At 50.9% G+C, this 24,551-nt stretch overlaps 2 protein-coding genes across 7 annotated transcripts in view; one reads left to right on the forward strand and one right to left on the reverse strand.

Annotated features, from left to right (window-relative positions):
- Positions 1–2,662: 2,662 nt before the first annotated feature.
- LOC121019488 (group 10 secretory phospholipase A2-like) lies at positions 2,663–17,242 on the forward strand. Its single transcript, XM_040458985.1, has 4 exons — positions 2,663–2,770; positions 5,767–5,917; positions 7,629–7,735; positions 17,042–17,242. The coding sequence occupies exons 1-4, from the start codon at positions 2,716–2,718 to the stop codon at positions 17,191–17,193; spliced, it is 465 nt and encodes a 154-aa protein (XP_040314919.1). The 5' UTR covers positions 2,663–2,715; the 3' UTR covers positions 17,194–17,242.
- A 2,692-nt stretch (positions 17,243–19,934) lies between these two features.
- BFAR (bifunctional apoptosis regulator) overlaps positions 19,935–24,551 on the reverse strand; it is a 34,757-nt gene continuing 30,140 nt past the window's right edge. For all 6 annotated transcript variants that reach the window (XM_040458987.1, XM_040458986.1, XM_040458989.1 and 3 more), the window contains 2 exons: positions 23,430–23,632; positions 19,935–21,269 (listed from right to left, as the gene is read on the reverse strand). In XM_040458987.1, coding sequence (XP_040314921.1) covers positions 21,077–21,269; positions 23,430–23,632 — 396 coding nt within the window. In that variant the 3' untranslated portion in view covers positions 19,935–21,076. The remainder of the gene's footprint in view (positions 21,270–23,429; positions 23,633–24,551) is intronic.

Genomic DNA, 24,551 nt, shown 5'->3' on the forward strand with positions numbered 1-24,551 from the left:
AGCTTGGTTGGTTAAGTGTCCGACTTCAGCTCAGGTCACGATCTCACGGTTCATGGGTTCGAGCCCCACGTCAGGCTCTGTACTGACAGCTCAGAGCCTGGAGCCTGCTTCGGATTCTGTGCCTCCCTCTCAGCCCCTACCCCCCTCTCAAAAATAAACAAACATTTAAAAAATTAAAGTATTCTTAAAGGGCCACTAAATGTTCTTCAAAAACATCCTCTATTAATTAGAATGGATGTGTATTCTGGCAGATGAAAATCCCATGAAGTTACTGCCTTCTTATTGTTGGAAACTTAGGTTGTTTCTAGGTTTTTGCTCTCTGGTCGTGACCAATGTGGTGCCTAAATCTTGTTTAGAGCGTTTGATTTTCTTTTTTTTTTATTTTTTTATTTTTAAAGTTTTTTCTTTTCAACGTTTATTTATTTTTGGGATAGAGAGAGACAGAGCATGAACGGGGGAGGGGCAGAGAGAGAGGGAGACACAGAATCGGAAACAGGCTCCAGGCTCCGAGCCATCAGCCCAGAGCCCGACGCGGGGCTCGAACTCACGGAGCGCGAGATCGTGACCTGGCTGAAGTCGGACGCTCAACCGACTGCGCCACCCAGGCGCCCGAGCGTTTGATTTTCTTAGAACTAGCCCCTAGAAATAGCTGGGTCAGAGGATGTGGGAGTCTGAGAATTCACTGTTCTGTTTTCCCGGGTCTCATGGGCTGGAGAAAGCACACAGATCCACAAGCTCCCCTTTAAGTGCAGAGAGTTATGTTAAGTGTAGAGGTCGTAGAAGATACCCACATCTGTCAGACAGAAGAAGAAATCATTTCACTTAGCAAACATTGGTAGAACCTTTTATCAACGGACTGGGGTGAAACCTGAAGGCGTGTTTAGACTCAGACCTACACCAGGGCACATCTCATTGGTCCATATAACTCCCCCTTGGGAAGTGAGCCCGTTTCTGACTGCATTCCATTCTGCGATATCCCCTCATCTCTTAGCACATTCAGCTGAGGTGCCTTTGTACATGATTTATAATTTTGGTTATTTTTAATGTGTTAATGGAGAAGAGCGCGACTTCAGTATCTTTGGGGATGGACCCGATGCCTCCATTTTTTGACATAATTGTGAGCCGATTACTCTGTGCAAAGGAGCCTTGCATATGATGGAGGCTAACTAACCAGTTAAAGTGGTCAAGGTTGGGTACACAAGTTCTGATGCTGAGAACAGGTTTTCCTGACTTCTTAATTATAATGGACCTATTGTGGCAAGTTGGCTTTTCCTCTGTTAATATTGACTGGGAAATTCCTTGAAAGCGAAAACATTTCTCCTGGGTTTACATGGGTGACTTAATCTCCCATTGCTCGTGGGAGACCCTGAGAAGAAAATTTTTTTTACCCCATGTTTTGGAAAGTCTGACACCCATACTCCCTGAGTATGGGCAAGCCTGCATAGAACACTTTTTCTGTGTCAGGCAGGCCCCTTCTGGGTGTTCAAGAGAGGCCCAGGCCTTGCCTTGAGGGGCTCACTCCATTGGGGGGGGGGACAGTGAACGCAGAGTGGGACTCACTGCAGTGGGGGGACAGCGAACGCAGAGTGGGGCAGCTGCACGGCCTGATGTCTCAGGCTTTCATAGAAGGAAACAGACGGTGACTGAGCACCAGGCCAAAAGGAATTTTAATCTGGACCCTCCTAATTCTTGGTTCTTCGCTTCTCTGATCCTCAGTGTCTGTCTGTGAAATGGGGACACTGGGGGTCTGAGGTTGTGATAAGATCTGGCGCCGGCTGCCCTTAGCACACGACAGCTGATGAGCCATCGTCACCTTTGTTACTATTACCTTCACCAGAGCTCGGCTGCTGCAGGTGGGGAAGGTGGGGGGTTCCGCTGGCAGAAGTAGTTATGACTCAAAATCAACAGAAATTGCTGACTAATTTGGGTAGGGCTAGCACCAGAGACGAAGGAGAACCAACGAGTGTGAGCGTCGCGATTGTCATCTGTCTCCAGTACCGAGCACCTGCTGCTGTGGTCGACCTTCCCAGGCCTCACGTCGTCGCCCCTCGCGGCCCTTCTTTGCCCCCGAGCGGATGGGAAGCCCGAGGCGAGAAGGGACCGCGGTGTGGGTTTTGCTCAGACCCGCCTGCAGCCTCGTCCCCCTCCCCCACGACTCCAGCTCCGTCTAGGAATCTGGGGGGGGGGGGGGGGGGGGGGGCGGGTCGCGGAGGGTTGATTCCGAGTCACGTTTCCCGCATTTAAACTGTTTAAGATCATCAGTGCGGTTCCGCCCACCCCGCCCAAGACTTGTGCTCCTTTGGGGCGCCCAGGTGAGCGCCGGGGGTGGGGGGGGTGGGGGGCTGCAGGTGACCACCGTGAGCAGAGCACCTCTGTTGCACGTTTGCTCCTGGACCCGACCCGTGCCCTCTCTCCGTAATTCTCCCCAGTTCCCCGTCCGAGACCCCAGGGCCCGATTCTCCCTCCGGCCCGGCGCGCCCACTGCCCACCTGGGGGCCCAGCTGCGGAGGTCTTGGAGCGCCAGCCCCGCCCGCCCGCGTGCGGGGGGCCCCGGGGCGGGGGGGGGGGGGGGGAGGTGGGGGCCGGCTGAGGCCGGGGGCGGGGCCAGGCGGGGCGTCCGGGAGCGGGTGCGCCCGGCCCCGAGGCTAGTCCCGCCGCCTGAGCGGCCCGCACCTGCAGCCGTCCCTCGGTCCGCCGCCTCTGAGCCCGCGCGTAATGCTGCCGCTGCTGCTGCTGCTGGTGCTGGGACCCGGACTCGGGCTCGGCGCGGGTGAGTGAGTCAGGAGGGGGGGCCCCGGAGGACCCGGGAGCCCCGCCGCCCCGTCCCTCTGCAAACCCTCCGACCCATCAGCCTCTCCAGCGTCCCCGGAGCCCTACAGCCCCCAGCGCTCCTTCCTGGCCCCACTGCTGCTTTCCTTAGCAAGTTTCCAGGAACTATGCCCCCCCTCTCCCCCCCAGACACCCGGCCTGGGGTCTGTGAACCGATCCTTCACTCCACCTGTCCCTGAGGTAGGACTCCCTGGGGGACGCCTGGGAGGAGCAGGGGAAGTACACAAGGTGGCTTTCTCGCCTGCCCCTGGCCATCACCCTTGGGGAGGTCTCCTCGGCAGCTGACTATTTCTGGGGTGCACAGACACAGCCACTCACAGGAAAATACACAGACGCGCCACAAGCAGGGAGACAGGCGGGCACAGGACACCTTCAGCCTCACACATGCAGACACAGGCAAAGATACCTCGGAGTGAACACACACACACACACACACACAAACTCACACATACCAGACAGCCCCACATAGACACACACACACACACACACACACACACACACACTCTCTCTCTCTCTGTGTCTCTCTCTCTCAGGCCCACGGGACGCCTGGATAACCTTGGTGCTGTCGTGGGCAGACAGAGCAAACAGACCCCAGAATGACCTGCCTCACCTAAGTTGGCATGGAGGGAGTGTTTTTCTTGGTTCCAAACCCAGTGCTGGGCGTCTTCCCCATGTCTTGGTTCTGTGTAGGGCTGTGCCCAGGACCCTGAGATGCCAGAGTGTGGTCAGGTCAGGGCGGAGGACCTCTAGGGAGTGCTTTTGGGTGTGGGGTTAGGACTGGGGCCCTGTTAGATATGCTGGGACTGGGAGTGTTCCAAGGGGCTTGCTGGATCCAGGGATCAAGGGACTTTTTCTGGAAGCCCACTTCGTGCCAGCGAGATCATCTGGACCTGTCTACAGCAGAGATCCGCCCTCAAAGAGCTCCCAGTCCAGAAGGGCCACTCCCATAGGCAGACAGCAGCCCAGCGTGGTGAGGACCCCTGTGGTCACCTGGGGACCAGGCAGATTATAGAAGGAGGTGACAGGTGAGCTGGGTGAGCATGGGGTGAGGGCATTTGCAGCGAGGGGGTGTATGTGATAGGAAGTTTGGAGGAGAGGGTACTGGTGAGCATGGTCCATGTGGGGGCGGTGAGACAGGACCGCTCCTACAGGACCTCTGGGTCGTGGTGTGGCCCCCGAGCTTTATCTGGAGGGTGGGGGGAGCCACAGGCAGAGGTGTGGGCAGCTGGGAGCAGCACCTGGCCAGTTCGACAAGAGCAAGGACTGATCACCCAGAGAGGAAGGCGAAATTTTGAACTAAACTCGTTTCTACCTTTTCTGTTTAACTCATCACTCTCCTCCTGCCCCAATAAATGTGGTAATTTTTTTTTTCCACTGAGAAAAAACAACAGTGGGTTTAATTTTGGCCGGGACTCTTCACAAAAAGTCAGGGTGGGGCGCCTGGGTGGCTCAGTCGGTTAGGCGTCCGACTCTTGGTTTCGGCTCAGGTCATGATCTCACGGTTTGTGAGTTCGAGCCCTACATCGGGCTTTGTGCCAACAGTGCAGAGCCTGCTTGGGATCCTCTCTCTCCCTCTTTCTCTGCCTCTCCCCTGCTAGTGCTGTCTCTATCTCTCTCTAAATAAATAAACATTAAAAAAAAAAGTCAGGGTGATGAAAACTTGTTTCAGATGAAGAGTTGAGATGTTATGGGCGGGTGGAATGCACAAACCCTCTCTGGACCCTCAGTCCCTGAGCGGTGGAGAGCAGACGCCCAGGAGTCAGGCACAACCCAGCGGGGGTTACTGCTCTGGGCCTTGCCAGCCCTGGGAATCTCCTACCCTCAGTCTCCCAATCTGTAAATGGGGTAATGGCTGCCCACAAGACAAGGCCGCTATGCTGTTGACAACAGGAGATGCCTGTAAATTGGGGAGCACAGTGCTCGATGGGAGGTGAGGTTTAAGGGATTGGTTTTGACCAAACACCAGAGAGCAGACTCGTTGCTTCACCAGAAGGAGGAGGTGCTTTGCGATTCACGGATGCCCAGGTCACAGCGGGTTTGGGGGCCCCTGGCCCCAAGCCGTGGCCCCATTGATGCCCCTCGACTCTGTCACCCTGCCTGGCCTCCTTCCCTTGCTGTTATTGGTGAAGAGGAAGGTGTGGAGGTCATAAGCCTGGGCTGGAGCCCCCGGGTCAGATCAGGTTCCTGTTGACTGTGGGGGTCGTCCTTTCTACGCGGCTCTCCTGTTCCTCATCTGTGAAATGCAGGGCTGCGTGTCACAGCTGCACGGGGATCCAGAGAATGGCTGGGCACAGGCTGCAGGGCCTTCCAATGTGGGAGCAAGCCATGCCTGGGCGGTGGAAATAAGGAGATGCAGAGGGCCCAGAGCCAGACTCTGGAGGGGACTGGTGGGGGAGGGAGGCAGGGGAGACCCAGGGATAGCAAAGCACCTGCAGAGGAGCCCTCCTTGGTGGCAGGGACCCTATTGAGCTCATCTCTGGTGCCCAGTGCCCGGCACAGGCAACTGGACAGATATTTGATGTGGGACTTGCGATCTGACTTCATCTGGAGTTGACTAGGGCAGGAGATTGGAAATCAGGACATTCCAGGAAGAGGGGCCAGCCCGTGCAAAGGCCCAGTGGTGTGCTCTTTCAGATACGGTGGCTCTGGAACTTGTTTTCTCTTTCATGGCTGCCTTGAAGATAGTAATAACAGAGCTTGTCATGTGCCACGTGTTTTACATGTGTGATGTCATCTCATTCTATGAAGCGAGGTCTCCTTGTCTCCCTGTTTTATAAATGAGAAAACCAAGGCACAGAGAGGTTGAGTACATTGTCCAAGGTCACACGGCTAGGAAGGAGGAGAGGCAGGATTCGAACCCAGTCATCCAAGCCCTTCTTGGACTAGTGCCCTTACTCAAGCCCTGCCTTGCAACCTCTGACCTTTGTTTCCCCCTAGCTTCCTGGAGGTCACATGTGCACCGGCGTGGGCTTCTAGAATTGGCAGGGACCATGAACTGTGTTGGCACCCGCAACCCCCTGTCCTACATAAGCTACGGCTGCTACTGTGGCCTGGGTGGCCATGGCCAGCCCCGGGATGCCATCGACTGGTGAGTGCACGCTCCAGCCTGGGCTTGAAAGGTCCCCCACTCCCTGGGGTAGTTAAGGCCTATAAGGAAATACCCACAACTGAGGTTGCTGTTTGGACTAAGAAGATTCCAGCACATGGTACAGCCTTGCAGGAGGCTCAGGGCCTCCTGGGTAACATGGCCAATGAGGGCACACCTTGGTGTCGGCTGCCCCCCAGCCTGGCTGTGGGCTGATTACTTTGGTTGAAAAAAAAACCCATAAAGTTGATCCGACTCATTATGCACCAGGATCTGTCCTGAGAACCCCTCTCATCCTCACAACAACCCATTTCAGAGATGAGGACACTGAGGCAGGAGAGATGAAGTAACTTGTCTGGGGCCACATAGAGGGCAAGGGGTGGGGGCTGGGATCTGAACCCAGGCAGTGTGGCTGGATTTGTGCCCCTAATCACTGCGCTCCGCTACCATGTGAGAAGTGCCTGTTCTGTGCAAGGCTGTGGGTTTAGATCTTTCCAGACTGGCTTTCATTTATCCTGGTCATCCTTGGAGGCGGGCAGGCGGGCCGTCCCCAGAGGCTCAGGGAGGCACAGCCACCTGTCCATTTCCACACAGCTAGTAGGTGGCAGAGGGCAGAATTTGACAGTCTCTTCCCTGGCTTAGAGGATTTGATTGTCAAGGACAGCTTTTGGCTCCTCCCTGCCCTTCCCCGGCTCCTGCTGCCGGCCCTGCGTGGTTGTCTGCTTTCTCCAAGCCCTCCAAGCGCAGCCCAGGCACTGCCCCCTTTGGGAAGACTTCCCCGAAGGCTGGCTGGGCCTCGCATACCCATTCTGGCCTCTGGCTCCCAGAATCCCCATCCCTTTTCCCCCACTTTCCAGCACTTCTCACCAAGCGCGTGGGGTCTGGTGGCTTGTTTCTCCCCCACCAGCCTGGGGGCTCCTTGAGGGCGGAGCGGAATCTGGCCGACCTCTCCCTGCAGGGCCCCACCGAGGGCTCCACAGAGCGACTCCACTGGCGGCTGGAGGGAGACAATACCAGTGAAGGAAGGAAGGAAGGACAGGGTTAGGGACATTTGTGGATGTTTCTCAGAATTTCGCAACAGCCAGTTATTATTATTATCACTGAGATCCTCTTATGCAGCAGGCCATGGCTGGACACGGGGGACACTGTGCAGAATGGAGCAGAAATGGTCTTGTCCCCATAGAGCTCTGGGGCTCTGGCCATTGAGGAGGACAGAAGCTGATCAGTCTTCTCCGGAAAGTGAGGGTCTCATTGTAAACCTGCCCTGAAGGGAAGGACCTAGCTTTATGAGAGGGTGTAACCAGGACGCTGTTATAGACTGGGGAGGCCAGGGGCTGGATGACATCCTGGGATGGGAGCAGTTCTTGGGCTGAGACCTGAGGGAGGAAGGATGGGCGGGAAGCTGCCCCAGGCAGAGGGCAGGTCACGTGCAAAGTCAGGAGGCACGCGGGGCTCGGCTCACTCCCAGCACAGAGAGGCAGCGGGTGTGGCTGGAGCTCAGAGACACAGAGTGAGACAGGCAGGGGCCAGGGGACTGTGCCAGCGCGCCCCACACTGGGATCAGCAGAATCATTTCCCAGGGGGGGGATTCTCGGGGACAAAGCTCGGCCCAGAAGATGCTGACCCCCTGCGAGACCTCGCTTACCCGGGAGGATGGCCGAGAGGGCATCCCCGCCTCCACCCACCTGCTGGCCTGCCCGTCTGCCACCCACAGGTGCTGTCATCGGCACGACTGCTGCTACGCGCGTGCCGAGCAGGCCGGATGCAGCCCTAAGGTGGAGCGGTACTCGTGGCAGTGCGTCAATCAGAGCATCGTGTGTGGTGAGTCCCCAGCGCCACCCGCACCCGCTTCCGCGAGTGGCCCCGGGCGTCCCGGCTGCAATAGCTCACCCCAGCTTCCGACGGTCGACACCACCCCCCGGGGGGATTTACTACAAGCGATCTTCAACACGGAGCGCTGACAAAAACAAAGAGGGGCACGCGGGTGGCTCAGTCGGTTAAATGTACAGCTTCCGCCCAGCGCATGATCTCGCGGCTGGTGAGTTTGAGCCCCGCGTGGGGCTCTGGGCTGACCGCTCGGAGCCAAGGGCCTGCTTCGGATTCTGGGTCTCCTTCTCTCTCTGCCCGTCCCCCACTCGTGCTCTGTCTCTCTCTATCAAAAATAAATAAACGTACCAAAAAAAAAAAATGCAAACAAAGAAACCTATTTCTTTGTTGTCTGGACCAAAGCTAAAAGAGATATCACCAGGTACCTCCAACCCCCATGCCCATCCGATGGGGCCTGGGTAAAGAAACCCATGAGGTATTCTTACTGCGGGAGACGACTGTAGCGAGCGGAGGAACAAACCACAGAATGATATGTCCAGGAAAGCACCATTTCTGTTAAAAAAAAAAAAAGCAGCAGCAGCTTGCAAACTAGTAGCCTACTTGCTTTCCGTGGCTACGTGTAGACACTTGCAGAGATCAGAAAAAGGTATGTAAAGATACACTGAATGACGGGATCAGGCTGGGGGCGGCGGTGGCAGAAGGCAATTTCACGTTCCTGTAATGTTTTCCTTCCCCCCCTCCCCCCCAAAGAGAATGCCTTCATGAATTACTGGTGAATCACAGCTTAAAAAGAAAAGGAATAGGGGCGCCTGGGTGGCTCAGTCGGTTGAGCGTCCGTCTTCGGCTCAGGTCATGATTGCGCGGTTTGTGGGTTCAAGCCCCGTGTAGGGCTTTGCACTGAGAGCACGGAGCCTGCTTCGGATCCTCTGTCTCCCTCTCTCTCTGCCCCTCCCCTGCGTGTACTCTCTCTCTCTCTCACAAATAAACATTTAAAAAAAAATGCTCTTTGAAAGAACAAAGAAAAGGAAAGGCATACACAGCCTGAACTTTTGAAGGGTAAAGTGCCTGATCTCTGCAAATTACCCTGACCGGCATTGAAACAAAACACAATAAAAAGGTGGACAGACAGATGGGTGGGTGGACAGACGGAGGGGTAACGGGTGAAACAAAATGTCAATGGTAGACTCTACGAGGTAGGTATGCAGATGTTCTCTGAACAGTTCTTTCAGCTTTTTTCTGGGTTTGAGATTTTCTACAACAAAATGTTAGGAAGCAAAAGCAAATGAAAGCAAAGAGCTTAGTGAGAGGGGCCCACGCCTCCCTTTCCTCACCTCCCAGCCCCAGTGGGTGAGTCTCAAGATGCAGGCGAGCTCCACCTTGGTGTGCTTTGATGACCCCCCTATGCCATAGCTCTGAGACTCTGGCCTCAAATGTCCTGTGCTAGGAGGACCAGAGGCTATGGGTTCTTTCCTTGTGAAACGAGGGTGGGGGTGGGGCGGGGAGTAGAACTTGGACTGACTTTGTAGTGTGAGTGGTCATGTCACTGGCCCTTCCTCCCTAAGGCTGAACCGGCAAAACAAGTCCGTGTTCTACAGACATCTACCACTCACCATTTGGGGACCCCAGGAAAACCCTTTCCTCTCTCTGGAACACTGTGGGCTCCTCTCTCAAAATAGGGATAACAGTATCGCAGTTTGGTGTCCCGTGGGCTACGTTTATCCTGCAAACATCTTGCCTCACCTGCACAATGTTTGGAACAGTTTGAGCCAGTATTTAAAAAATCAGGGGTGCCTGGGTGGCTCAGTTGGTTGAGCGTCCTACTTCGGCTCAGGTCATCATCTCACGGTTTGTGGGTTCGAGCCCCGCCTCGGGCTCTGTGCTGACAGCACGGAGCCTGGAGCCTGCTTTGGATTTTGTGTCTCCCTCTCTCTCTCTGCCCCTCCCCTGCCTGTGCTTTTTGTGTCTCTCTCTCTCAAAAAAAAATAAATACACATTAAAAAAAAATTTTTTTTTATTAATAAAGTAGGCTTCACACCCGGCACGGAGCCCAAAGTGGGGCTTGAACTCATTATCCTGAGATCAGGACCTAGGCTAAAATCAAGAGTTGGATGCTTCACTGACTGAGCCACCCAAGTGCCCCCTCTTTCAATTCTCTTGATTTTTCTAACTTTGTGGAGAAGAAGTTCTCAGTTCATTGGTACTTTAGCTTTCACATCCCTGGAATATTTGCTGACTTTTTTTTTTTTTTAATGTTTATTTATTTATTTTGAGAGAGAGAGAGAGAAAGAGAAAAATCCCAAGCAGGCTCTGTGCTGCCAGTGCAAAGCCTAACGTGGGACTCAAACCTACGGACCATGAGATCATGACCTGAGCTGAAATCAAGAGTCGGATGCTTAATCACTGAGCCACCCAGGTGCCCTACTTTTTTTTTTTTTTTTTAACAGAACAGGCTTCTGGCTTATATCCAAGAACACCAGTTCATCAATTTAATTCTGGCTTGAAAAAAAATTCTTCCTATCTACCCATCCATTTATCTACTTATCTTTACCTCCAAGCGGCATGCATTTAATGAGGATAATTGTAACAGAATCTATCCTAACCTTACTGTACATTTTATAGGCCCAGCCACTTCTGAAATTAAAAGAACAATAAAACAGCAGTTAAAAATGTTAAGTGTCCCTCAGGGCAATCTTACTGGTTTTTTTTTGTTTGTTTGTTTTTTAATTTTTTTTTTCAACCTTTATTTTTGGGACAGAGAGAGACAGAGCATGAACGGGGGAGGGGCAGAGAGAGAGGGAGACACAGAATCGGAAACAGGCTCCAGGCTCTGAGCCATCAGCCCAGAGCCTGACGTGGGGCTCGAACCCACGGACCGCGCGAGATCGTGACCTGGCTGAAGTCGGACGCTCAACCGACTGCGCCACCCAGGCGCTCCGAGTTTGTTTGTTTTTTAAACAAAGCAGTAAGAAAAGAACTGGGGCATTTATTTTTAAGATTACCTTCTGATGGATGGATGATATTTTCAATTTACAGCTTCCTTTCAGTTAAAAAGTGGAATCCATTTTGTTTTATTTAAAAAAATTTTTTTAATGTCTATTTATTTTTGAGAGAGACAGAGAAAGAGAGAGCATGAGCAGGGGAGAGGCAGAGAGAGTGGGAGACCCAGAATCCCAAGCAGGCTCCAGGCTCAGAGCTGTCAGCACAGAGCCCGACAAAGGGCTCGAACCCACAAACCGTGAGATCATGACCTGAGCCAAAGTTGGATGCTTAACCGACTGAGCCACCCAGGTGCCCCCAGGTTCATCCATGTTGTAGCAGGTAGCTAAAACTCCTTCCTTTTTACGGATGAGTAACACTCTGTTTGTAGGGATCAACCACATTCTGTTTATCCATTCATCTGTTGGTGGACATTGGGTTCTTCACACCTTCTGAGTACTGGGAATAGTGCTACTCTGAACATTCGTGAACAAGTATTTGTTTGAGTGCCTGCTTTTATTTCTTTGGGGTACATCACTGCCAGTGGGATTAACTGGGTCATCTGGTAATTCTCTGTTTTACTTTTCGAGGAGCCACTCAACTTTTCTACAGCAGCCACACCACATCACATTCTCATTCAGCCGTGTCTGAGGGATCCAGTTTTTCCACGGCCTTATCAACGCTTGTTATTTTCCATGGTGTTTTGTTTGTTTGTAGTGGGGGTGATGTGTGTGCCTCAGTGATTCTGGTGTGCATTTCCCTAATGGCTAATGCTGTTGAGCGTCTTTTCATGTGCTTGTTTGGCCGTTTTTATATTTTCTTTGGAGAAATGTCTATTCAAGTCTTTTGCTCATTTTATTCATTCATTCATTCATTCATTCTTAAAGTTTCTCCTTTTAAGTAATCTCTACACCCAACATGTGGCTTGAACTTGCAACCCCAAGATGGAGAATTGCGTGCTGTACCAACTGAGCCACCAGGCTCCCCTTAGCTCATTTTTTTTTTAATGTGTGCTTTATTTAAAAGATTTTTTTAAAAGTTTGTTTATTTACTTTTAGAGAGAGAGAGGGATGCAGAGAGAGACAGAGAGAGAGAGAATCCCAAGGAAGCTCCATGCTCGTCAGCACAGAGCCCAACTCGGGGCTCAAACTCACAAACTTTGAGATCACGACCTGAGTTGAAATCAAGAGTTAGGTGCCTTAAAAAAATTTTTTTTAAGTTTATTTATTTTGAGAGAGAGAGAGAGCAGGGGAGGGGCAGAGAGAGTGGGAGAGAGAGAGAATCCTAAGCAGGCTCCGCACTGTCAGCACGGAGCCTAATGTGGGGGTTGAACTCATGAACCATGAGATCATGAGCTGAGCCAAAACTAAGAGTTGGACACTTAATGGACTGAGCCACCCAGGTGCCCCATCCCCTTTGCTCATTTTTAATTGTGTTGTTTTTATTGTTGAGTTATAGGAGTTTTTTATATATTGTTGGTCCTGGATTCTTATCAGATACGTGATTTGCAAATGTTTTCTCCCAGGTTGTAGGTTCTCTTTGCATTTTATCAATAACATCTTGAATGCACAAAAGTTTTAATTTTGATCAAGTCCAGTTTATCTATTTTGTCTTTGGTTGATCAGGTTTTTGGTGTCCTAAGAATCCACTGCCAGATCCTACGTCATGAAGACTTACCCCTCTTTTCTTCTGATAGTTGTATAATTTGAACTCTTACATTTAGGTCATCGATCCACTTTGAGTTCATGTTTGTATATGGTGTGAGGTAGGGGTCCAACGTCATCCTTTTGCCTGTGGGCATCCAGTTGTCCTGGCACCACTTGTTGAAGAGATTCATCTTTCTCCATTAAAGAGTCTTGGGACCCTTGTTGAAAATCACGTGGCCCTAGATGGATACCTCCCTGAACTTCCATTCCCTTACCTGGAAGATGGGTGTTGTACAGATGAAAAAGGGGCTTATAACATGAGAAACAGATCTGATGGGGGTTGTTATTCTCTCTCCTCCCTTCTCCAGCTGTCCTCCTGATCTGAACCTCTCTCTGACCCCTGCCACCTCCACCAGAGAAAACAGAGGCTCTGGCATGACTCTCCATTAAGCCCCCAGCTTCTGTGCTGCAGGGAGGAAACCGTCAGAGCGGTTACCCGAAGGGCTGGTCTTAGATATTCATGGGCTCTCAGCTGTATCTCCCTAGCATGAATCAGCATTTGGCACAGAGCAAAGCTGAATTAGTATGGAGACATGGTATCAGTTTTTAGGAGCCGAGAGTACCTCAGACATCCTCTCCTTCAATCCTCTTACTTAGAGTTGGGGAAGCTGAATGAAGGTCAGGGAGAGAAGTGTCTCACCTAATGTGGTGGTCACGTGTCTACTCCCAGGCACATCCCCTGTCCCCCTCCCATTGTGAGCAGAGAGAGGAGGTGAAATAGGGCTTGCCTGGGAAAGCTGTTAAAGATCTCTGCCTTCTCCCTCCGACCTGAATGTTTCCCTTGCCCCTAATCATATGAAAGTGGTGTCTATAAAATATTTATTGGTGTGTCTGCTGGTGGAGCCCACGGCTGTTTACAGACCTGTCCTCCCTGAACCAAACGAAAAGAACCAAAATATCTATTCTGCATTTTAGGGGGGGCTAAAAATATTCTCTTATTCTGTTTGGAGATATTCCGAACATAGCTGTTTACCTAATTACAGGTGTTGCCCATTTTCCATTTATGGGCCTGGCTTCAGTATATTAACACTTTTTTAAGCCTGTAATAATATTTACTGGCAGGCCTTTATTTTAAACTTAATCCTTGGGGGCTGCTTTTCCTTTTAAGTTTTTGTTATTCCTGTTTTTAAAACATGTTTATTTTGAGGGAGAGAGAGAGAGACAGCATGGGCGGGGGGGGGTGGAGGGGGGTGCAGAGAGAGAGATGGAGAGACAGAATCCCAAGCAGGCTTTGTGCTGTCAGTGCAGAGCCTGGTGCGGGGCTTGCTCCCCCGAACCGTGAAATTATGACTTGAGCTGAAATCAAGAGTCGGACGCTTAACTGGCTGAGCCACATGGGCACTCCCAAGTTTTTATTATTCTTGGATAACCTGATGCTGTTGCTTTCCTAAGGCCATGGAGCAGTGAGGCCAAGTCTTGCTTTTGAGAGGAACTTTCTTGCTCAGGGAAAAGGGTGATAGCATTAGGCAGGTACAGGCATGGGGTCAGCCGATCCTGGGCTGGAATCCAGGTCCCCCCTCTGCTTAGTGCTGTGACTTTGGACAAGTTACTGAATCCCTTTGGGCTCCTCTTTCCTCAGCTGTCAAATGAGGATAATAAACTTTAGGTGCTGGGCTTGGATGAGAATTGGAAACGGCGTATGGCTTTGCTATTGTTCTCCCAACAGATGGTAAGAATCTGCTCTGTGCCCGGCTTCATGCTAGGCTTTGAGCGGGAAGGAGAAGCAGGAAGCTATAGTCTAAGAGGAGGAGAGGGAAATCGTGTCTGTGCTAATTGCTATTGTAAGTGCTGTGCTGGAAAGTTAAGGCAGGAGAAGTATCACACCTGCTACGAGGTGGATGAACCTTGAAAAAGTCATGCTACGAGAAAGGAGCCGGACACAAAAGGTCACCTAATGTGTGATTCCACTTATGTGAAAGGTCCAGGATGGGGATAGAGACAGAAAGCAGATTCGTGGTTGGCAGGACAGACTGCTGGGTCTCAGGTAAGGGATCATGGGGAGTGACTTCTAAATGGGAGTGACTTCTAAATGGGGTTTCTTCTGGAAGTGATAGAAATGTTTCGGATCTAGATAGAAGTGACGACTGCGCAATGTTGTGAATGAACTAAATTCCACTGACTTGTGCACTGGAAAATGGTAAATATTGTCAGGGGAATATTGCCTCAATAAAAAATGCAGCAGAGCAGGTGGGGGACACTCTTTTCTTTTAAAATTTTATTGTTTGTTTGTTTGTTTGTTTATTTGTGAGAGAGTGCAAGCAGGGGAGAGGGGCAGAGGCAGAGAGAGAGATAGACAGGGAGGAAGAGAGAGAGAGAATCCCTAGCAGGTTCCACCCTCAGTGTGAAGCCAGATGCAGGGCTCAATCCTGTGACCCTGGCATCATGACCCTAGCCAAAACCAAGAGTTGGACATTCAGCCGACTGAGCCACCCAAGCGCCCCAGGGATACTCTTTTAGACCCTGGGTGCAGTTGTGCAGATAAATACCTTTAATCAAGTCTGCTCACAGCAGGGCCTGGGAAGATGATTTCCAGAGAGTGCCTGCCTTCTGCCTCCTGTCATCCTGTCCCTCCCTCCTGGTGCAGCCAAGCCTTCTGGCTCTCATGCTTCACCTTGCGATGGTCTCCGAGGAACATTTTACTTTAATTTTTTTCTTAAAGGAAGGAAGTTCTTTTTTTTTTTTTTAATGTTTTTTAAAAAAATGTTTATTTTATTTTTGATTGAGAGAGAGACAGCATGAACAGGGAAGGGGCAGAGAGAGAGGGAGACACAGAATCCGAAGCAGGCTGCAGGCTCGGAGCTGTCAGCACAGAACCCGATGAGGGCTCACACTCATGAACTGCGAGATCATGATCTGAGCGGAAGTTGAACGCTTAACCGACTGAGCCACCCAGGCGCTCCTAATGTTTTTTTATTTAATTATTTGCTTCAGAGAGAGAGAGCACAAGTTAGGGTGGGGCAGAGAGAGGAGGACAGAGGATCCAAACAAAGCAGGCTCTGCGCTGACAGCAGGGAGCTCATGTGGGGCTTGAACTCATGAACTGAGAGATGGCGACTGAGCCCTAGGTTGGATGCTCAAACGGCTGAGCCCCCAGGCGCCCCTCCAAGGAACACTTTAAGAACCGATCCTTAAGGAGGTCAGCTGCAGCTTACTGAGTGCCTGCTGTATGCTCTGCATTTTACACGTTGGGTAAAATGACCTGTTGGGTGTTTTCTCACTCTCCCAGAAGCCCTTAGAAGTAGGTATTATTAGTATGCTCACGTTGGCCTGAGGAAACATCTGGAAGGGGTGAAATGATGTGTCTGAAGGCACAGAGCTGCTACATCCGTGGCTGAGCCGGTTAACTCCAAAGCTGGTGCTTCACGGTGCCTCTGGAAGGAAATTTGGAAGGATTTAATGGCGGGTGGGTTTTATATTTACATCTATGTGAATAACTAAAAGCTAGCACTAAAAGGCCACGGGTGGCATGGTTGGGGGGGGGGGATTTCCAAAGCTGTTTCAGGCATTATACCTTCTAGATTAGTGAGATACCACTTGAAGATCACCAAATCATTCTAGTCCCAGGTCGGGAATCTCTAGTGGGAGGATCACCAAGGTAGAAGGAGACTTTGGGTGGCTGCCTCTGTGCCAGGCAGGTCCTGGGCTGGTGGGGACAGACGGACACTCCAGAAGGAGCATGTGGAAGCGATGTGGAGAAAGAAGGCAGAGATATGCGGGTGGAGCCAACGTTGACCGAGTGTACGTCCTGTGCCAAGCCCTTCTGGGTGCTTTCTGTGGGAGTTGTCACTCAGGCTTCCCGGGAGCCCTGCCAAGTGGGTATGCCCCTGGTTTTCCAGGAGGATTTGGCTCCGAAAGCTTAGGCAAGATCACACAACCAAGAAGTAGCAGAGCAGGTACCCCAGAAAAAGCTCTAGATGGTTCCTGGGCACCTACCTACTGCTTATCAGAATAGATCCTCAGATGAAGGGGTATGCAAATATATATACTATGTATATATATATATATAGTACATATATATACACATGTATATATATATACACATATATAGTACATATATATACATGTATATATAGTATATATATTATATATAGTATATATATACTATATATATATGCAAATATATATACTATATATACTATATATATATGCAAATATATATAGTATATATATTCATATAAAACAAAAGACACAGAGAGGCAGAGAGAGCCTCAAGCAGGCTGCACACCCCAGTGTGGACCCCGACGTGAGGTCGATCTCACGAACTGTGAGATCATGAGCTGAGCCGAGATCAAGAGTCGGACGCTTCACCGACTGAGCCGCCCAAGGCTCCCCGAAGCGGTGTAATATTGATGCGGAAGAGAAGCCAAAAGGTCGCACGGACTTTGAACTTTGCATCCGAAAACGCTTCCCTGGCCACTTCGATTTCCTTTTCTGTAAAATGGGTTGGACGCCACCTCCCTCCGGAAGCTGCCATGACGGAGATCACGCGGTGACTTGTCCCGTGTCGCATAGATGCGACGTATGACGCTTCCCGCCTCCAGCGTCGTTGGCTTCCCTAGTGCCTGTTATCGAGTCTCTGCCACCGCCTGCTCTAACTCAGTCTCCCCACTTCTTCCAGGACCCGCGGAGAACGAATGCCAAGAAATCTTGTGCAGGTGCGACCAGGAGATCGCTAACTGCTTAGCCCAGACTGAGTACAACCTAAAGTACTTACTGTACCCGCGTTTCTTGTGTGAGACAGACTCGCCCAGGTGTGACGGACCAGCCTGACGTGGAATGTTCTTTTGTACGAGGAAATAAAACTCTTTTTCGCTCATCAGCAGCTGCCTTCAGTTCTTGGCAGGAGGGAACGGAGGCCGAGTGTGAAGGCTGCAACCCTTGTTTGCTTTCTCTCCCGGAACTTGGGCCGGAGCCTGTGTGGTTTCCAGTTGAAGGTCAAAAGTCCCATGCTTATTTTATACAAACCACAACCGTGCTTGGGGCTGTATTGGGTTTGGTGCCATTTTTGAGGCTCGCCCTTTATATGAAAAGGGCTGAACTCGGTCTTCTAACCTGCTCCTGGTGGTGGGTGGTCAAACGTGAAGGAACACCCACCGTGTGCCTGGCCTGGCTCTGGGTTTCCAGACGAGGCCGTAAACAAGGTGCTCGCTCTTGGGAAGATCTAGTCTAGGAGTTAGCAGCTTAAGAAGGAATATTCTTTCCCATCCGTCTCTGCCTAATGGTTGAACTTCCTGATTACAGAAGTGGTATATAGTCAGTGTTTACAAAGATAAAGGAAAACAAAGACAAATATAAAGGAGGGGAGAAAAATCACTTCCACGATCCAGAAAAACCACTTGTGGCATTTCTGGGTGCTACTGTCATTGTTTTCTGTAATGTTCAAAAATGCAGTTGAGACCATCACATGGGATTTTTCTAAGTTTTTCCCCAGGTCATTAAAAAACCTTTGATAACTTCATTTTTTTTTTAAATTTTTTTTTCAACGTTTATTTATTTTTGGGACAGAGAGAGACAGAGCATGAACGGGGGAAGGGCAGAGAGAGAGGGAGACACAGAATCGGAAACAGGCTCCAGGCTCTGAGCCATCAGCCCAGAGCCCAACGCGGGGCTCGAACTCACGGACCGCGAGATCGTGACCTGGCTGAAGTCGGATGCTTAACCGACTGCGCCACCCAGGCGCCCCTTGATAACTTCATTTTTAAAAACGTTTTATTTATGAGAGAGAGAGAGAGAGAGAGAATCCGAAGCAGGCTCCAGGCTCCAAGCTGTCAGCACAGAGCCCGACGCAGAGCTCGGACCCACAAACTGTGAGATCATGACCTGAGCCAAAGTCGGACGCTCAATCGACTCGAGTCACCTAGGCACCCCCAGAATTTCATTTTAAATGGTTACCTACTGTTTTATAGGTTGCCGACTTTGGGGGTACTGGTGATATTTCCAGTTTTGATCGATTGTTGATGTGATGAGGATGCTTGTGAATCTTTGCCACACCCCCCCACCCACGTTTTGATTGTTCCTTAACCCAGAGTAGGGGCCGAGGGCAGGCGGCCCCAACACGGGAAACTCTGGCCTGAAGATTATTTTGAGCTGAAGCAACAGAGACCCTGCAGGCTCAACAAGAAACCCCTGCCCCTCCCTTAACTACCTCGAAGCATCTAAATTGGGGTCTGTCCTAGAAGAAGGGTTATTACCAGAGATAAATTTTATCTGAATGGCCCATCTGTATGGCAGGGCCAACATCTCATTACCAGACATCAACTCTTCTTGCCCCATGAAAGGCATGCCTTCCCTTTGAAGTCCCACACCCCTACCCCCTTCTCCTTAGTTCAGGATGGACATAAAGGCCTCGTTTTGCCCGTCTTTGGAATATCCATGCCCGTGTGGCTCTCCCGTATGTACCAAGTTAAATTTGATTCTCTCCTATGAATCTGATTCTTACTCGACCTGGAAGGACCCCGAATGGGATCAGGAATTCTTGCTCCCTGACAGCAGATTTGCAGAAGTGGAGTGTTTGCATCAAAGGGTCTGAATGTTTTTGACCAACGCCTCCTTCTGATGTACCCAACCCGCTATGATCGAGTGGGTCTGAGGGAGGAGGCGGCCAGTGGCCCTTGCCCTGACTGTACCTGTCTCTGGCAATAAGAAGCCAGAGTCTGGCCCAGTCCGCTTGCTCTAGGCCAGTCTTTGCCCCTCCTCCTTCACAGGGCATATGTGGCTATTACACACTCATCTTTGGAGCAGGATGTGGGGAGCAGGTGGGGACAGCGTGAGGCCACAGGGTGCAGGTGGGGGCACTGGACCGGCAGCGTGGCCTGGGCCCAGCTCCACCAATGCCAGCCAGCCTCCACGTGCTCATCTGGACAGGAGAACGGTGGCTCAGCCAGGCACCAGACCAGCGATGTCAAATACTGTGCGGTGTCTCCAGACCTGTCGCTGTCCGTGAAACACGCAAAGTCAGGCAGCCCTGGGGCCTGACGAGCAAACGCAGGAGGTAAAAAACACTGTCCCTCCTTTCACTTAAGACACCTTGGGGTGGCTCCCTGGTTCCATGTTCACAGCAGGCTGGGGGATTTAAGCGTGACTAGTAGGTTGGTCAGGCAATGCAGATTTTCTGCACAGTGTCTAAGCAATTTTTTCTCTATAGAGAATTAAAAAGATTTTTTTTTAAGTTTACTTATTTTGAGAGGGGGCGGGGGAGAAAGAGACAGAGAGAGAGTGAGAGGGAATCCCAAGTAGGCTCCACTCTGTCAGCCCACGTGGGGCTCAAACTCGAACCGTGGGATCATGACCTGAGCTGAAGTCGGACGCTTAGCCGACCGAGGCACCCAGGCACCCCTAAAATGTTTTTTAATGTTTATTTGGGGGGGGGGGGCAGAAAGAATCCCAAGCAGGCTCCCCTCTATCAGTGCACAGCCCCATGAGGGGCTTGAATTCACAACCTACGAGATCACGACCTGAGCCAAAATGAAGAGTCGGATGCTCAACCAACTTGAGCCACCCAGGCGCCCCTATAGAATTTTTATCTATATAAAAATCTTTATTTTACTTTCAAGTGATTTCTTCAAACTTTCAGTTGCAAAGTTTGAGTGAAATCTTCAAAGATCAAAGGAGTAACGAGTGGTTCACAGAGTCACAAAACTTACCTCTGGGGCCAATCTTCAGATGGCTCAAATTCACACTTGATATCTTCACACCAGAAAGAAATAAGGGCCCTGCCTCATCTTATTCATATTTACAACTACAGCACTTGGTGTAATTATACCTTGCTGTTTTATACATCAGAACAGGACAATAAGAGAATACAGTGTGAGGTCAAGGTACAAAATGTTTCCTTGAACATAAGGGCTCTCCTGGATTTTACAGATTAAATTCCTGAAAACCAACCATATAAACCCCCACACAGTAATTTTAAGTGGCACCGAGGCAGCGCGGCCTGATGAGAATGACCCTCCATTACTGCCTGACTTCGTCCTCGACACCCCCCTGGGAGTTAGGGATCCAAAGTTGCAGTGATTAAATGCAGAGAACACTGACGACAGTCTGACCACCACTCCGTCTCGAACCCTTTTAGAGGCTTCCATCTGAAAAGCCTACCACCTCTTTAATAATACAGAATCGTCCATCGGATTTGAGCTTTTCCTCCGTATTTTTTATGCGCAACTGTCTGTGCCTATGACAAAATCTTTTCCCGTTTTCCTAAATTTGATTCAGAGGACAGGCCTGGCCCCAGCAAGCCTGGTCTCAGGCTCAGCCTTGTGCTGCCAACTCGCCCCGGGAGCCTCTGTCCGTCACTGAGGTCAGGGCAAGCGGGACTGCTGACCCAGCAGCCTTCTGAAGTCACCAGACTGCATCCTCTAGGGACCCCAAGTCCCTGACAGCCCCGGTGGACGGGGCCTCCCAAGGGCCTGTGAGGAGGGCGGCTGGGGGGAGAGGTGCTGTCGCTGTGTCAGCCAAGCTCTGGGATGTCAGTCCCCGCTGCCACGATGCCGCAGGCAGAGGGGCAGAGGACCTGGTTGTAGCCTCTGACAAAGCAGCACCTTGTTCGCGGGGCAGAGAAACAGGAAGTCCACCCCCCCCCCCGCCCCCTACTCGAGCATCGGTGCGCACATGTCGAGGAGGCTGGAAGAATCCTTCAGAGCCTGGGCACTGCCAGTCACAACACCTGGGTTTCCAGCCGTCGGACTTCCTTGACCACAAGATCGATATTAATAATTGGGTTGAAGTACAGGGCCCAGTAAAATAGACAGTTGCAGACAAACTGAGGAATGAGGGGCCAGAACATGGCCACAAAAAGCCCCTGTGTCGATACTTTCCAAAAATGGCTCCACATCCTCTGAGGCACAGTCCTGTAAAAAGAAGAGAAGCCTCTGAGGGGCGGACTCGTGACGACGCCCAAGTGCTCGGACACCGGGCCTTTATCCTGATGCACAGCCTGGCTGCCTGTGCTGCGCCGACCTTGCTTCCTCTCCCCTGGGGCCTGAGACGCACCTCTGCCTGACCGACTTCCACCCCCAGGAGGCAGCCCCACACCAGGTGAGGGCCCCCAGCACAGCCCCACCTGCTTCATCGCTGTGTCGCACTTGCATGCATCTCACAGACACGGTTTCTCTGTGAGGCTGTAGGCCGTCAGGGTCCAGACTGTCTTCTCTTTTTGTTTTTTGTTTTAATGTTTATTTATGTTTGAGAGAGAGAAAGAGCACAAGCGGGGGAGGAGCAGAGAGAGAGGGAGACACAGGATCCGAAGCAGGCTCTGGGCTCTGAGCTGTCCGCACAGAGCCTGACACGGGGCTCAAAACCATGAGCCGTGAGACCATGACCCGAGCTGAAGTCAGACGCTTAACTGAGCCACCTAGGTGCCCCCAGACTGTCTTCTTTACCGAAACATCTGCAGTGCCCAGCAGAGAGCCCGGGACAGAGCGGGGGCTCAACTAACTGTGCATGAATGAACCAATAGGAGATTCTTGTCAGGTTTTTGGAACTATTTATAGGGCTGTTACTGACTGACGAGGCCAAGAACTCTTTGAGTCATGGGATGTTTAAGGCCGGTGCGATGCTGCTGTGGGGCTGTGTTACTTCTACCTGTCTAGGAGCCACCCCCTTTCTTCTGGAAATGCCTTCTGAGTTTTCCTTCTGGGGGCCTCCTTCCTCATTTTTTGCCATGTGGTCTCGGTGGGGCTGATGAAGCCAGCCCTTGGTTGGGGGGTGAGAACAGGTCCTGAGCCTGGATAAGGAGAGCCTGGCATGACTCTGCATCATGTGGGAGGTCTGGGTGGGCATGTGACCCAGGCTGGGCCAATCAGAGCAAAGGACCGTGTGCCCCCCCCCCCCCCCTTGCCCGACTGTCAGTGCTATGGGGAAAGAAGTGCCCTCTCTCCACCAGGGTTGCTGAGCTGCTCAGATGTATGCCCGGAGTGACTAAGGGCCCTGCATGAAGTCAGCTGAGGCTGAACAACAACACAGCAAAGAGAGGGAGAGGGCGAGTCCTGATGACAGCATTTGGGTCTCTGGGTCTAGCCATGCGGGAAGCCTTGACTGGGCATTTCTCTTTTTTTTTTTTTTTAATTTTTTTTTCAACGTTTATTTATTTTTGGGACAGAGAGAGACAGAGCATGAACGGGGGAGGGGCAGAGAGAGAGGGAGACACAGGATCGGAAACAGGCCCCAGGCTCCGAGCCATCAGCCCAGAGCCCGACGCGGGGCTCGAACTCACGGACCGCGAGATCGTGACCTGGCTGAAGTCGGACGCTTAACCGACTGCGCCACCCAGGCGCCCCTGGGCATTTCTCTTTTTAAGAAAGCCAATTTAGGGGCACCTGGGTGGCTCAGTCCGTAAAGCGTCTGACTCTTGGTTTCAGCTCAGGTCCTGACCTCACAGTTCGTGAGTTCAAGCCCCGCATCAGGGTCCAGGCTGACAGTGTGGAGCCTGCTTGGGATTCTCTCTCCCTCTCTGCCCCTCCCCTGCTTGTTCTTTCTGTTTCTCAAAAATAAAGAAATAAACTTAAAAAAAAAAAAAAAAAGGAAGGAAAGCCAACCAAGAGGCACTTGCAACCAAGAGTCCCGGCCCAACTCTCTCATTTTATGCATTAATCTAGAGAAGTTATTAGTGTCCCGGCTGACGGCACAGCAGGATTAGAACTCATGCCTACAGAATTCCTCACCAGATCTCCTTCTGCTCTACCCTACTGCCCCTTTCCATAAAGCACCCACTTCTCCTTACTTACGTATTCCTTCCTCAAACCCTTCACGCACACCCCCACCCCCGGGAATGACATGGTCTGTTCTTACACGGGGAGAAGATAAATGGAGACACACTTGTCCAAGCCCGCCCCCCCCCCCCCCCCCCAGACACGAGGAAATTGTCCCATCTGCTGCTTAAGCCACATCCACAAATCAGAGCAAGGAGTGTTTTCACGTCTGCGTAATCAAGAGGACTCTTCTACTACCTGGGACCGCTTTCTCAGAAGTGCCGGCTGCTCCTGCCACCTCCAGTGTAAACACACACTTACTTCAGTTCACTTCGTGACCAGATCCTCCAAAAGGAGAATAATTCCAGAACCGAGAGTAACATGGCATTGACGATGAGAAAACGTGATGTCCAGTAATGGACCTCCAGCCAGTCCCAAGCAAATTCAGCAATCAGCTGGTATGGAAGGAAGGAGTATTTGACAAGGAATCCTCTCCATTGCTTCCAGGTGGGCTCTCTTAGATCCTTTAGAGTAACATAAAAGTAAGCAAAAGGTGGACACAAAAAATCATTAGGATTGACTCTTACAGACTATACTGCAGTCATCACGGTGAACTTTACATTTACTAAAACACACAGATATCCAACAACATAACACGAAATTTTCCACCCATCGACTCACCTTTTAAGAATCTTATACTGGATAAATGTTACTGAGGAAGCTGAAAAGAGATGCTGGTTATGGAATTGCGGAAGCTCAGAAGTAAAAGTAAAAAAAAACTCCAAAGCCTGAGTTATAAATAATGAGGGTGCAGGGGCGCCAGGGTGGCTCAGTCAGCGGAGCATCTGACTTCAGCTCAGGTCACGATTTCATGGTTCTTGAGTTCGAATCCTGCGTCGGGCTCTGTGCTGACAGCTCGGGGCCTGGAGCCGGCTTCGGATTCTGTGTCTCCCTCTCTCTGCCCCTCCCCCACTCATGCTTCTGTCTCTGTCTCTGTCTCTCTCAAAAGTAAATAAACATTAAAAAATAAAATAAAATAAATAAATAATGACGTTGCAATGAATGGAAATTAACCAGTTTTAAAATTTCTTCATCACTGCATGGGTAGCTCAAACAATTTCCTAAATTCAACATCTTTGCTGTGGTAGGATAACAGATCATGGGGAAAATTAAACATACACTTTGAAAAAGTAATTTTGGGGAAAATAAAAAACTCACTACAGTTATTAGCAGATAATAAACCAGAGCATTTAAACAACTCATCGAGGCATCCAGAAGGCTTACGGAAGTGTAACAGGACTGTGCACTATGGAGCAGATACTAAGTATCCCAAGAAGAAAGTGAGCCTCATGAGCACAGGGGTTGTTGAGGCTTGTGAAAATGGAAAGGTAAGAGGTGGGGTCTCTGTTCTCCCAGTCCAGAGAGGGCAGGTAATAGCAGGAA

Source organism: Herpailurus yagouaroundi, unplaced genomic scaffold (assembly GCF_014898765.1).
Source record: "Herpailurus yagouaroundi ecotype Mexico unplaced genomic scaffold, PumYag 222, whole genome shotgun sequence".
Taxonomy (NCBI): Eukaryota; Metazoa; Chordata; class Mammalia; order Carnivora; family Felidae; genus Herpailurus; species Herpailurus yagouaroundi.

What these genes read in the sequence shown, in the direction of transcription:
- LOC121019488 (XM_040458985.1), top strand. Translation starts at nt 2,716, where the DNA reads ATGCTGCCGCTGCTGCTGCTGCTGGTGCTGGGACCCGGACTCGGGCTC. An exon ending in CGGACTCGGGCTCGGCGCGG is followed by an intron (nt 2,771 to 5,766) that starts GTGAGTGAGTCA and finishes GTTTCCCCCTAG; the next exon opens with CTTCCTGGAGGTCACATGTG. An exon ending in CAATCAGAGCATCGTGTGTG is followed by an intron (nt 7,736 to 17,041) that starts GTGAGTCCCCAG and finishes CACTTCTTCCAG; the next exon opens with GACCCGCGGAGAACGAATGC.